At 44.3% G+C, this 12,718-nt stretch overlaps 1 protein-coding gene across 3 annotated transcripts in view; it reads left to right on the top strand.

The window, feature by feature from the left end:
• The window catches only part of SCUBE1 (signal peptide, CUB domain and EGF like domain containing 1), a 2,600,196-nt gene that overhangs the window by 2,322,054 nt on the left and 265,424 nt on the right, over window positions 1–12,718 (top strand). For all 3 annotated transcript variants that reach the window (XM_069628128.1, XM_069628129.1, XM_069628127.1), the window contains one exon: window positions 7,746–7,943. In XM_069628128.1, coding sequence (XP_069484229.1) covers window positions 7,746–7,943 — 198 coding nt within the window. The remainder of the gene's footprint in view (window positions 1–7,745; window positions 7,944–12,718) is intronic.

Below are 12,718 nucleotides of genomic sequence, written 5' to 3'. Positions count from 1 at the left end.
GTACAACAGATCAGTCATCCTCCTATTGCAAGACCTCGCTCAGTTAACATTGATCAAGAGGAGGCAGATGGCCCCAATTCTCTGGGTCGATTGGCAGGCCAAGCAAAGAAGGATAGGATCGTATGAGGAAGGAGCAAGACTGCTGGGCATCGAAGAGGAGGACACTAACCCAAGAGAGACTGCGAGCAAGAGCCAAGAGTTAGGAGTTTTCATCGGCCAAAGGCAAGAAGGGTGGTTTTCAGCTAAACTTGAAAGGGCCGAAGACCTGAAGGATCAAAGGAGGGCTGCAAAAACCAGTAAGAGCAGCACGGGGGGCTATAGGAGATGCCAAAAGTTAGTAGTATCATAGGGACAACTAACAGAAGGGGAAGCCTGAGGCGGGTCTGGAAAGGGAACACATAAGCAGTCCTGGGGGAAAGAACGGGGTAGGGGGCGGACGTCTTGGAAGGGGTTTGGAGGTACCTGCATGTGCGCAAGCTAGGGACAGTATGGGGCTCAATCCTCGAGTGAGAGATTCGAGAGGGGCTAGAGGCCCGTTGAGCACCCCTAGCAGGGAAGAGGGAATGGGGGGGTGGGCAAAGGGGGGAGGGGGTGATGGGTCGGACAGGGTTGGCTACCAATAAAACATGTCACACCCAACCCAAGGGTCGATGGATGGGGGTAGGAGGTTGAAGATTATTTCCATCAATATAAATGGCATTAACTCCCCAATGATAAGGAGAAAACTAGAAAGATATCTTAGCGAGAGTGTCCAGACATTCTGGCTCTCCAGGAGACACGCATACAACTCTGGGACAGAGACAGGATATGAATATGATGATTCCAGCAGGTAAACCAAGGAAATTACAAAATCAAAAGGGGAGGCATATTGATAGCATATTGATAGCACTGGGGAACAATCTGGACTTTGCAATAGAAGGGACTGATAGGGATCCCCGAGGGAGGTACATTGCATTCAATGTCACAGGACTGGGCAAGTATTACACCATCGCCACGGTATACGCCCCCAATCAGGGTCAAGACCACTACCTTCAGGTGACCGTGGGCAGACTGAAGAAATTCATGAGGGGCCCAATAATACTCATGGGTGATTTTAATATGGCTTGGGACCCATGTAAGGACAGAAGTAGGGGCATACCAGGAGCACAGGGAAGGCTGTCAAAGGAACTGGTAGCGAAAATGGACAGACTAGGGGTAGTGGACCTCTGGATGGAGAGGGAAGGGTAAAGAGAGGGCTACACCTACTACTCTCACGTACATCGCTCATCGTCCAGGACCAATTACGCCTGGGCATCACGACTACTGTTAGGACGCGTCACAGAGATAGAAGTGGGCCCATGGTACTTTTTTGGACCACATGCCCATTACACTACAGCTCAGGAGGAGAGGGGGGACAGCCGGGGATGTGGAAGTGGTGAATCCCAGCCCGGCTACTGAGAGACCATACGCTGAGGGAAGAAATAAGGACAGGCATAGGAGAATACTTTGGGAATAATAAGGAAGGGGATACCTCTCAACAGATAAGGTGGAATGCTTTCATGCAACTATTAGGGGGAGGATCATAGGGATAAAAGGAAGGAGAGACAGCAAAATAGAGCAGGTCGAACAAGACCTCGAAGAGAGACTAAAGCAGGTGATGTTGCGAATGGGGCCAGGCGCGAGCGGAGAGACTATGCAGGAAGACAGGGCATTGAGAGGGCAACTGGAGATGATTCAGGCGCGAGCAGTGGAACGCTCCCTGATGTCTCTCAAATAGAGGTATTATTCGTATGTCACAGCGAATAAGGCTGTGTAGATTATTGGCCAGGATGCTGAAAAAGGAGGAAAAAGTTAAGACCATCCTGAAAATCCAGGTAGAGGGAGGGGGGACGAGCACAGACACAGAAGATATCACCAGGGAATTTGGGAAGTTCTACGCTAAACTGTACGCCTCCGAGGGGGGATCTGAGGAAGAGCAGTAAACATACTTGACCAACAGGCTACTAACACAAATCTCTGGGCAGGAAAGGTGGACATTGGAACATGAGATAACGGGCGAAGAGGTGACGAAAGCAATTGGATCCCTGCCCAGCAACAAGTCCCCAGGGCCCGATGGATTTACCTCAGAGAAGGTCACGCCATCTATGGAGGAGTCAAAGGTGGTCCTGCTGCCCAAACAGGGCAAAGACCCATCAAACTGCGCCTCATACAGACCGATTACCCTGATCAATGTGGACCAAAATCTTGGTGACCCGCTTGGAAGATGTCCTCCCATGGCTGATCACTCCATATCAGGCCAGTTTCATAAAGGGATGGCAAATGAGCGACAACATGAGGAGGATTGCCCATCTTATGGATAAAGCCAGCAAAAGTGGAGCACCAGCCCTACTGATCGCCCTGGACGCCGAAAAGGCTTTTGAATGGGTCAAATGGCAATTCCTGTTCCTTACGATGCAGAAGATGGGGTTTGGGGAGACGTTTTTGTCCAGAAGCAAGGCTAATTATAAGAACTCATCGATACAATTGGCAATAAATGGCCTGCTGTCACCCGCCATTAAAGTCCAGCGTGGTATGAAACAGGGTTGCCCTCGGTCGCCCCTCTTGCATACGATTCTCCTGGAACCTCTATTTGGTACATTTAGGGTGAACAGGGAGATAAGGGGAATATCTTTTGGATATGTGTGTGAAGCTGATGGTGCAGCGGCATCTGACCCTGGTGAGACTGAATAAGAGCTATGAAGCGGTCTCGAGGATGTGCTGGAGGGAATGTGGAAGGGAAGGGACGTGGAGACATATTTGTTGGGAATGGCCACAGGTTGAGAAGTTCTGGGCTACAATTTACAGAGCTCTAGAGACGACCCTGGGGATAACAGTAAAGGGGAAACAAAGGACAGGTGCTGCTGGGGATGGGGGCTAGCTTGGAGGACCTACCCATAAGAGCTGAAAGTAAAGTGTATGCAATAATGCAGACGGCGGGTGCACTCACCCTGGCGCAGAAGTGCATGGGTGGGGAAGATGTGGAACTTCGCAACACTCGAGTGGGTGACTTACTCGCTACAAGAGGCTCACCAGGGCTTCCTTGCAGACTGGTCAAGGGTGTTGAAATATCTCCAACAAGGGGCAAGAATGGCATGGTGCCCAAGGAGAATGAGACTACTGTGCTTATTATAAGTACCAAGTGGAATACGCAGAGGGGCGGCAGTTGGGGAACTCAAGGGGAAAGGGGTGGGACTAGTCTGGCCATCTGAGGCGAAAAAGACAAGAAGCCAACTTCAGGGGGTTTGGGGGGTATGTTAAATGTTCTTGTTGGAAATTCAATAAAAATGTACTTAAAATAAAAGAATGGGTGGACACAAATTACGTCATCAGTGACCTCCAGGCAGGTTTTTTCAAACAAACTGGGGGACTGGATCAATGTTTTCTGCTGTTCTTACTGGTCCAGAAATGTATCATGCTGTGGAAAATGAAGCTGTATGCTGTGTTTCTGGATCCGATAACTGCGTTTCATTCCATATCGAGGAACATCTTATGGCAAATCTTGTCAACTCAAAATGCCCCATCACAGCTAGCATCAGCCATGAAGTTGCTCTTTTCAGAGTACCTAGCCACCATGTGCTATCGCTTTGGAGGTGAGCAGACGGAACCCTTCCATATTGGCACCCTTGCTCTCTGTATATAAATCCAGGAGATCATAGATGCACTAATGAGGAACTATTAAGACTTCCCAAGGATGGTGGCAGAGAAATATCTAGCGTTATTGTATACTGATGATGCAGTCATCCTGGCAACCACTCCTCAAGGTCTAAAAAAATCACTGCAAGTCTTTATGACCAAATGTAAAGAGTTAAATCTCGACTTCAATACGGACAAAATGAAGGTCATGGTTTTTCAGCCGCAATTTACAAAACACAGCCCCCTGTCAATTGTAGTGAATGAAACAATACTGGCGCAGGTCAAATACTTTGACTATTTGGGCATAAGGTTTCAAGAATTATGCGATTGGACAGAGCATGTGCATAACTCAGGCATCACCCTGGGAAGTACAGTGGGGCTAGACAATACGTTTTCACTAGGCATGGTAGTGGCACTGTATCCCCAGCGTTAGATCTATACATTGGGATAGACTTTGGAAAATGGAGAACTTAGAGACACACCTTGACTCCAAATGGGTCATAAATGTGAAGAATGCTCTTTTTGGCATAGGAGCAAGAGGTCTATGGGACTGCCTGGCAGAAAGAATAGGACCGGCCACCAATAGATGCAAGAATAGGAGCGAGGGAGCAGCTTGAGGTGAAAGCATTGTACTTAAAATCAGGGCCAGAGTATCTTACGTTTAAGACGCTGGCCCGGTATCTAATCTATCCCGATAAGATTGTGCCAGCATACAAACGATCACTGTATATACGCTTGAGGCTGGAGATACTGCAAATAGCAGCTTTTACAAAATCATGCACCGATACAGGGTTGGGGTGTGTTCCATGTGTGGGGCAGTAAGTGAAACATTATTTGCTGATCTGCCCCATGACTCCAAATCTGAGATGCTCTCATTTGAAATCGGTTTTGAGGGTAGCTGGGATCTGCCATACAGGTGAGGCTATGACGGTGTCCAGTCATTTGGTCGACTGAAAACTGGTCGAATGACATTTGGTCGACGCAATTTGGTCGAAAACCAAATGGTCGAATTTTTTTTTTAATTTATATATTTATTTTTTGGGTTTTCGTTTTTTAAAAAAGGGGTTTTTAGAGAAAAAAAGGGGGTTGGGGGGGACCCCCCAAAAAAATAAAAAAAGGGGTGAAAATAAAAAAAAAAAAAATTCGACCATTTGGTTTTCGACTAAATTGGTTCGACCATTTGTCTGGTCGACCAGTTTTTTTTCGACCAAATGTCTGGTAACCGGCTATGACATTTCTAAGACTATGCGGCCTCATGTTGTCTTTGCTACGGCGCACTATACACGCAGGGCATGGTTACAAAGAATGAGGGCCTTGAAACAAACCTTCACCCAAAATAAGGCGACCAATGAGGGAACCCCCAAACATGACATTTATGCCTTCACAGAGGCCCAGGTAATTTCCATAGACTATGGACATCCCTTGCAGGCTCGCCTCACAGGAATGATTTTTTATTTTTGATGATGCAGAACAATTGTTGGGGGAACAGTAATATGTTTGTCACGCCATGAATTTGATTCTTTAAAAAATATATATTTATCTTTGTTCACCACTGATCAATTCTCTCTTTAAACATGTAGTACTTCACAAATTTGAATTGAATTGCAATGTTGTTTTTACATTTGGTATGCAGTCTGTTTTACGAATTCCCCAAATGTTTTTTTGTATCTGAAAGTTTTTATATGCTAAATGTATTTTAGAACAATCTGCAGCAAAATCCTTTTTATATAGTATATATTTTATGGAGCCTCTTTTTTTCAATTTTTTTATGCCGAATAAAAGTTTGTTTGACTGACTATTCAGGCAATTGGATCGGTCAACAATGTCATTGTTTAAGTATATGTCATTAAAAGGCAGAGAAAGGGGGCTTAAACATCACTGTGGTCCTTTAAAGATGGAGCAGTCTTCAAATACTGTTTAATCTTGTACTTGTGGCTCAACAGCATCAAGCAAGGCTTCAAGGAACTTTTTGAGGTGGTGATTCAGCATTGGGTTGATGAACTTGGTCCTAAACACTGTGAGCTGCACAAGCAGCAGAAGTATGTGGTACGAAGAAGGTTGGGACAGGCAGGATATGTCAGAATCGCTGGAGCTTGCAAGCGGTTTGATGCATGAATCAATCCCAGGGCTGTTTCTTGACTTCTGCTTTGCATGGTAGCGCAGTCCAAGGTCTCCAGGGGGAAGGTGGGTCATTCAGTTTTGCGCTTTCAGGAAGTTGGCTGGCATCTACATGAAATCCTCCTTCTCCATTGTAAGTCATTGGTTCCAGTGCCACAGCCAGCAGAGAGGCAAGGCTTTGACCCGTGCAGTTTACCCACCTACCCTCTGTACCGTGGGGATTGCTAGGGGACAGAGGTTTCCTCTGCTTTGAATGCCTTCTGCCTCTACCTTCCTGGCAGAGATTTTGCAATAGACTGTATCCCCTACTACGGCCCAGTTAATTCTTGATATCTTTTTGAAAGTTCAGAGATGAATTAAGCAATGTGGGGTGCCCGACTCCATTTAAATGCAAAATACCACAGGGGATTGGTCCACAGCAAGCCTGCTTTAAGGGGCCCAATCCCTGTTTTTGTAGTTGGTTTAAGTGTTGTTTACACATGAGAGCACACCCAGAGTACCTTGCCCTGCACGAAATGGCAAGGACCGGAAAAGGAAGAGAGCCCTAACAGAAAGTAAGATGTGTGACACTTCTCCAGCTCTATATATATATATATAGGGGTTGGATCATGTCGGGTACAGCACCTGAGATGTACCCTATTCAATGTTTTCACACATGTCAAAGTTCAGGAAATGCAATCAAACAACAAGTAATACAAACAAAAAAAATGTTTAATAATAATTTTTCCCTTAATTGAGTTCTTTTGGGTCCTTGTGGCTACGTGTACCCGGTAGTGTGTTGGTGCTTCATACACACAGGGATGGTATGCTGTAGAGAAGAGATTGCCCTTGCACTAGGGTTTTTTTTGGGGGGGGGGGAGGTGTAGGAAAAATAGATTTAAAAGCACATGTTGTGATTATTGCAGCATGTGTATACTGTAATGACAAGTGGAAACGCGTCAAATTTATTTTGTCCTATGTCATCCAGTATAAATGGTAAGAAAGTGCTGGTGGTACTTCCTGTTCCTAGTCAGGGGCACCACCGGCAAATGACCGAGCTGTCTCGGTTTTTTAGAAACCCCTTTTGCACTAAAACAGAGTCCAGAACTACTGGGTACAGCTAGCCACGAGGTGCCAAAATAACTCAGTTAAGGGCAAAATTATTATTGAAAAACATTTTTTGGTTGAATTACTTGTTGTTTGATTGCATTTCCTGAGATTTGACATGTGTGAAAACTTCTCCAGCTTTACCTTCCCTTAAAAGCTACTTTAACACTACCCCCTTTCCAAGCTTGTTGGTTTCAAAAGGACTCCAGTGATCAGCAACCTGGTGTAAAGCTGGCTTTAGCATGTCATTGTTGCCCTTTAAGTGCAGTTCTCAGGGGACCTCATGGGGTAAGTACCGGTGTCCTGAGAGTAGGGTGTTGCCTTCCTGCTGGATAAGGAAAGGGCAGCATCCTGGCTATTGTTTCACATGGCAGTTGTGGAGACAATAATCTAGTCAGCAACATACATCAGTTCTGACATAATGAAGCCTGGCTCAAAAAGCTGCCACTAGTGTGATATCACATTGCTGTGACTGTAAAAGTGTGCGCTCTTATGATATCTCATATCACTACTAGGAATGGCTTATATATAAAGATTTACATGCCACTAGACAGTGCAAGGCATACAATTATCATTTGTAACAGAGGTTCGGAAGATGTACTATAGGAAGCTGTCAGAGAAAGCTTGTTGCAAATCCGAAAATGAGTTATGTATATCACTGAAAGAATATACATATACTCCTGTGATGGGGTGTGTACACATGGAAATAACACCACCGTTAATCAAGAGAGTACATTTTTTGCTTCTGCTTTATGCGAAATGACTTCCAAAAACAGTATTACAGTTTTCTCATGATTATAGATTTATATTTAAAGTAGTATAACAACATGTTTGGGTCACTAGCAGTGTTGCTAGATTTCAAATACATTGTTATTCTGTTTATTTCACAGACCAGCATTGTGGAGGTGAATTAGGGGAATACACAGGGTACATTGAGTCTCCCAACTATCCAGGAAATTACCCAGCTAATGTTGAATGTGTATGGACTCTCAATCCACCCCCGAAAAGGAGAATTCTTATTGTAGTTCCTGAGATATTTCTTCCAATTGAAGATGATTGTGGAGATGTTTTAGTAATGAGAAAAAGTGGTGAGTAGTACTTTGCATAGTCTTTTACGTATTTTGTTATTACTCTACCCTGTTTATTTAGTTATTATGTTTTGATTGGAGATGTATAACATGCTTCATGTATATAAGTCACTTCAGAGCTCAGCAGAGTAACAATCAGAAGACATCACTCAAGGGTGTCAAGTAATTTCTTTCAATCACACTTTAAGACCAGCCTCAGAAGTACAAATTTGCAATTAAAAGAGTTTTTAAAACCCTCCTACATTTTGGCAAGTTTAAAAACATAACTGTGTCAACAGTATAAATCAATCAGGATACACAGACTACTTTTGTTCCAAGACTCTGATATCCGATTTATTGCTCCTTAAAATACCTGGCGGCTGCATCCACATCCAAGCAATTCACTTTATGCAGGACCCAAAGCTAGGCAATGAGAAGGGGGTGGTCACAGAAGCAATAGCTTTGCTGCTAGAAGCTATAAGAGATTAGAGAGCATAAAGGGCTGCTTCACTGAAGCAACAGCCACCTTCCTTAGCATCCTTAGGCTATTACCTAGATTGTCACTTGGCTTTGAGATTACATGTGCAGTGACCAACTGTAATTCACATAATGCCCTAGACATTATTTTCTCCACCAGAATATGTTTTCTTTTGAGCATGCACAGAGTGATAGACGACACGATTGCATATAAGGAAATATGGCAGGAACGTTTTGATTTTAATTTGGATAAAGTATGATTAGAAAACATTCCAAGTAGCACGCCAAACACTGCTGTGAAATATATCCCTTGCACTCTAATGGCTCTGTTTGTATTTGAATTTTTAGGTTGTAATGGAAACCCCTACCTTACTCTGGAGACCTCCAAGGGGGTCCCTAAGGGAGCCAACTGCCTATCCAAGCCAGTATGGGATGGGACGGGGCAGCATGGGAAGGATTCTCTGGTCAATCTCTTGGTCCCCAGCTTCTAGCAAGGGACAATTGCTTCTGTATACAACCTCCCCAACTTAAAGAGCCAGATCCAAAGACCTCCAGAAATAAAACAAACACATTGAGTTATCAGTGGGCAGCATTTCCTATGACATGCCATTAATATTCATAATGCTGGAATTCTAAACCATTGCATAGCCAAAGATAAGTAGTTTGAAATTAGTAGAGAAATTATTCCCGAGCCCCAAACTCCCCCGTCGGATAAAATATTCCCAATTTACGGTTTTCTGGTACGGTGGTTTCCCACAAATGATACACACTTAATAACCTTTTGACTACCGCAGAGCGTTTCCCCACCAAGGATACAAAATTGCACATTCAGCCTCAGCCATCATCTTTGAAATTCAAGGGATTTAGAAAGACTGCAGAGGGATTTACCAACGAACAACTCATGTACGGGGGGGGACCAGTGGATCTCTGTTCTTCCCAATGGGTGCTGTGCAGTAACAGGCATAATTAAATGAATCCCAAGATGATGGCCAGGCTGAATAAAAGCTTGGGCAAGCTTCCAAACCCCTGAAAAGTTCATGGGCGCCTAGGACAGACAATCAATGTCAGCCCTGCATCAGTTGTACATCACAGGGGCAGACACCTGGAAAACGCCCACCTCATGAGGGGGGAACAGAGCAGTATAGAAACCAGGTGGCCCAGTTTGTCAGTGTGAATCGTTGAAGGGTGGAGGTAGCAGCAAGCAGTGATATGAGGGGTGTTGAGGAGTGTATAGTGATTGCATTGAATGTCAAAGCATCGAATGCCTTAGCATTTAAAAAAAAAGCAACGAAACAAAAGCATCAAGTGCATTTTTTTCCATTTTGTTTTTATGGGTGGTCCCCCCAAACCCTGTCTTTTTACCCCTTAAAACCCATTATAATTAAAATAAAACCTTTACCTCTGAAAAAAATGCATTTGATGCTTTTTTTTCGATGCAATGACTGGATACCGTGTTGAGGCGGTGATGAGGCAAGAGTAGGAGAACGTGCAGGAGGAGGTGATAACATCAGGAGGTGAAAGTGATACTGAGGAAGAGGAGGTAATATCTGGAACTGTAGGCAGATCTGCCATAACAACCCCACAGAAACTAGCAATACAAATACAAGGGACCTACAACTGCAGATCATCCAATGTTCTATAACTCATCCAATGCAAAAAGTGCATGCAAGGAGAATGATGTCTACATGCTGAATCCTCACGTTTGTCAAAACTAAATAAACCTCCAATGGCCTTAGACATTTTTGTACCCTACTTGATTATATTAAGTGTTCCAAAAGGTATTTGGAGAACCTATATAAAAATGATAGAAAAAGTATGCCTGATTTAAGGGGCAGCTTGAGAAAAAGGACGTTTTTCTAGGCTTCGAACCCTTACCAATCAACAAAATGAAAGAACTAATGAAGAAACTCATTTTGAGACATTGGAAAGCATCTAACCCTATTACTATTGAGGAATGGATTTCGGAGATGCACTCTTTAGCGGATATGGAGAAGGTGCTGTATTGGAGAGATAAGAAAAGTGCATTATTTAACAAGATTTGGGGTAAATTTCTTTTACTATATTAGACCAGTTTATTGATTGTTTTGTGACTCCTGGGGAGAGGGGGGTTTTCTGGTGTATATAGTTCTGTTGGCTTTGTTATGATTATCACATGATGTTACATTATGTACAAACTGTTTCTCTGTTATGAACTTTTTGAAAGTAAATTTAATAAAAAAAAAAAAAAGAAAGATTTTGCAATTTTGATAACCAAATCTCTTTCCTTCATGAAGGTAGTGTAGCCACTAATTCGTCCCTGTAGGGCTTTGCCATTCTTACAGGTTGTACTGCAGCATCAGGGTATGCAAGAAGGGGAACTCTGTGTGACCCAATATAAGGAGCATCATAGGAGGTTTTCTAAAACGGTCTGAACAGAGCACAGCTCGGGGAGGCCGGGTGCCTGGTCACACCTTCAGATCTTCCACATCTACCAAATATAAAACTGCAAGCAAATAGTGGCCCTCTCTCCGCAACAACCAGAATAGTCCGCTGTTGGAAAGCAGCAGCCCGGAAATGGGGCATCCGAGGAGCTCTGGGTCCTTTAACCCCCATTTGGAACAACTCCGATTTCTCCCCAGGCATGCCCCCGCTCAGCTTCCAGCCCTGGAGGGAGGGAGGCTTACTAAAAACTAGTGATTTTCTAGAAGAGGCCCATTTCATTTGAGAGATGCAAGTCAAAATTCTGGGTGGACGAGCGGGAAAGATTCCACTATGCCCAAATCCGGCATTGGCTGTCCCACAGGGTGGTCTGGGAAAAATGCTCCAGAGAGTTGTCGGCACTGGAACTCTCCCTAACAACCCCAACTAAAAGAGGAAGCACCTCTGCCCTTTATCGTCTCAAAGACAGAGCAGATCCCTCCAGAAAAGAAAAGTACATGCTTGAATGGGAAAAGGACTTAGGACGGGAAATCGAGGTCGAAGAATGGGAGAAAATTTGGTCTAGACTGCGCAAGAGTTCACAGTGCATCACAAACAAGGAAGGCGGCTACAAACTCTGCTACAGGTACTATGTCACCCCAGCTCAACTCAACAAGACCAACCCGAACATCCCCAGTACCTGTTCGCGCGATTGCCCTGCCCCCGGCTCACTATTCCATATGGTCTGGCACTGCCCTAAGGCAGAGGCATACTGGAGAGAGGTAATAAAACACATCAAGGAAATCACCGTTCTCTCCATCCCCTGGGATCCCGGTGTTATCCTCCTGGGTGAAACAGGAGGTGGAGCGTTCCCAGTCTCAGGCCATATCCCCCGTCTATGCACACACCTACTCCTAGCAGCAAAAATTGCAATGGCCCGGTTGTGGAAAAACGAAGACGAACCCTCAGTAGCATTATGGTGGTCCAAGTGTTGGGACATAGCGGTGGCTGAAAAGGTTGTGCTTATCTGTAAAACCTAATAAAATGTTGTTATGAAAAAAAAAATGTAGTAGTTTTACTACCTAGGCTAGTGGGTCAATGATTTATGTTCTGCACATATCTCGCTTGCATACTAGAGGCAGGGTCAGCACAGGTAGCTTGTGTGCCGTAGTAAATGTAACTTTTTCCATGTGGGTAACAAGGGCTTCCCGTATGTTTGTAAATTAACCTGTAACTCAAAACCCAGCTGCAAAAACTGATCATAATATGCAATCACATGTTGGACAATAACCAATGAAACAAAAGTTGTAATGACCCAATTACAATTGCTTCCCAACTCAGGTAAATCCACCTTCTGGTAAATCAGGTATCAGATGTATCAACTGCAGCAACTTTGAGCGATTTATAAAGGGCTACTACTAAAAGTAAAAATTTCTGAAAAGAGTATACCATCGATGGTAACCAGGTATTTTGTTGTAGATGTGTCTCCTCCTTCTGTGCTTTTGCACTCAGTTTCCTATACCAACTGTCTATAGGAGGGGCTGCGGTCTCTAGAGTGGGTACCATCCCATAGAACAGGACATTTTTGCTGTGTCCGTTCTCATAGAGGGGCGCCCATGACAAATGTTTTGATTTTTTTCAAGGGCCTTAGGTTTTGTCACTCTAAGTGTCCAAATGTCATCCAGACGTGGATCCCTTGCTCACTGTGCTCAGAGAGGCACAGCTCCACCTCACTGATGATGCCCAACAAGGCTGAAACACGTGTATGGGGTTGCTGTTTGTACTCTAGTTCAGAAGGGAATTGCCATAGCATTTCGATGCTGGACTGCCCATGTGGGCGGGACAAAGACTGATATGCAAATGGATATTTCCTATCTGTGAAAGGTACAGTGAGCTAAAATGTGGCTGTGGACTCTAGAGTG

This window comes from Ambystoma mexicanum, chromosome 12 (assembly GCF_040938575.1).
Source record: "Ambystoma mexicanum isolate Mex_15411 chromosome 12, UKY_AmexF1_1, whole genome shotgun sequence".
In the NCBI taxonomy this organism is placed as follows: domain Eukaryota; kingdom Metazoa; phylum Chordata; class Amphibia; order Caudata; family Ambystomatidae; genus Ambystoma; species Ambystoma mexicanum.
This window is presented reverse-complemented; position numbering and strand designations above follow the sequence as displayed.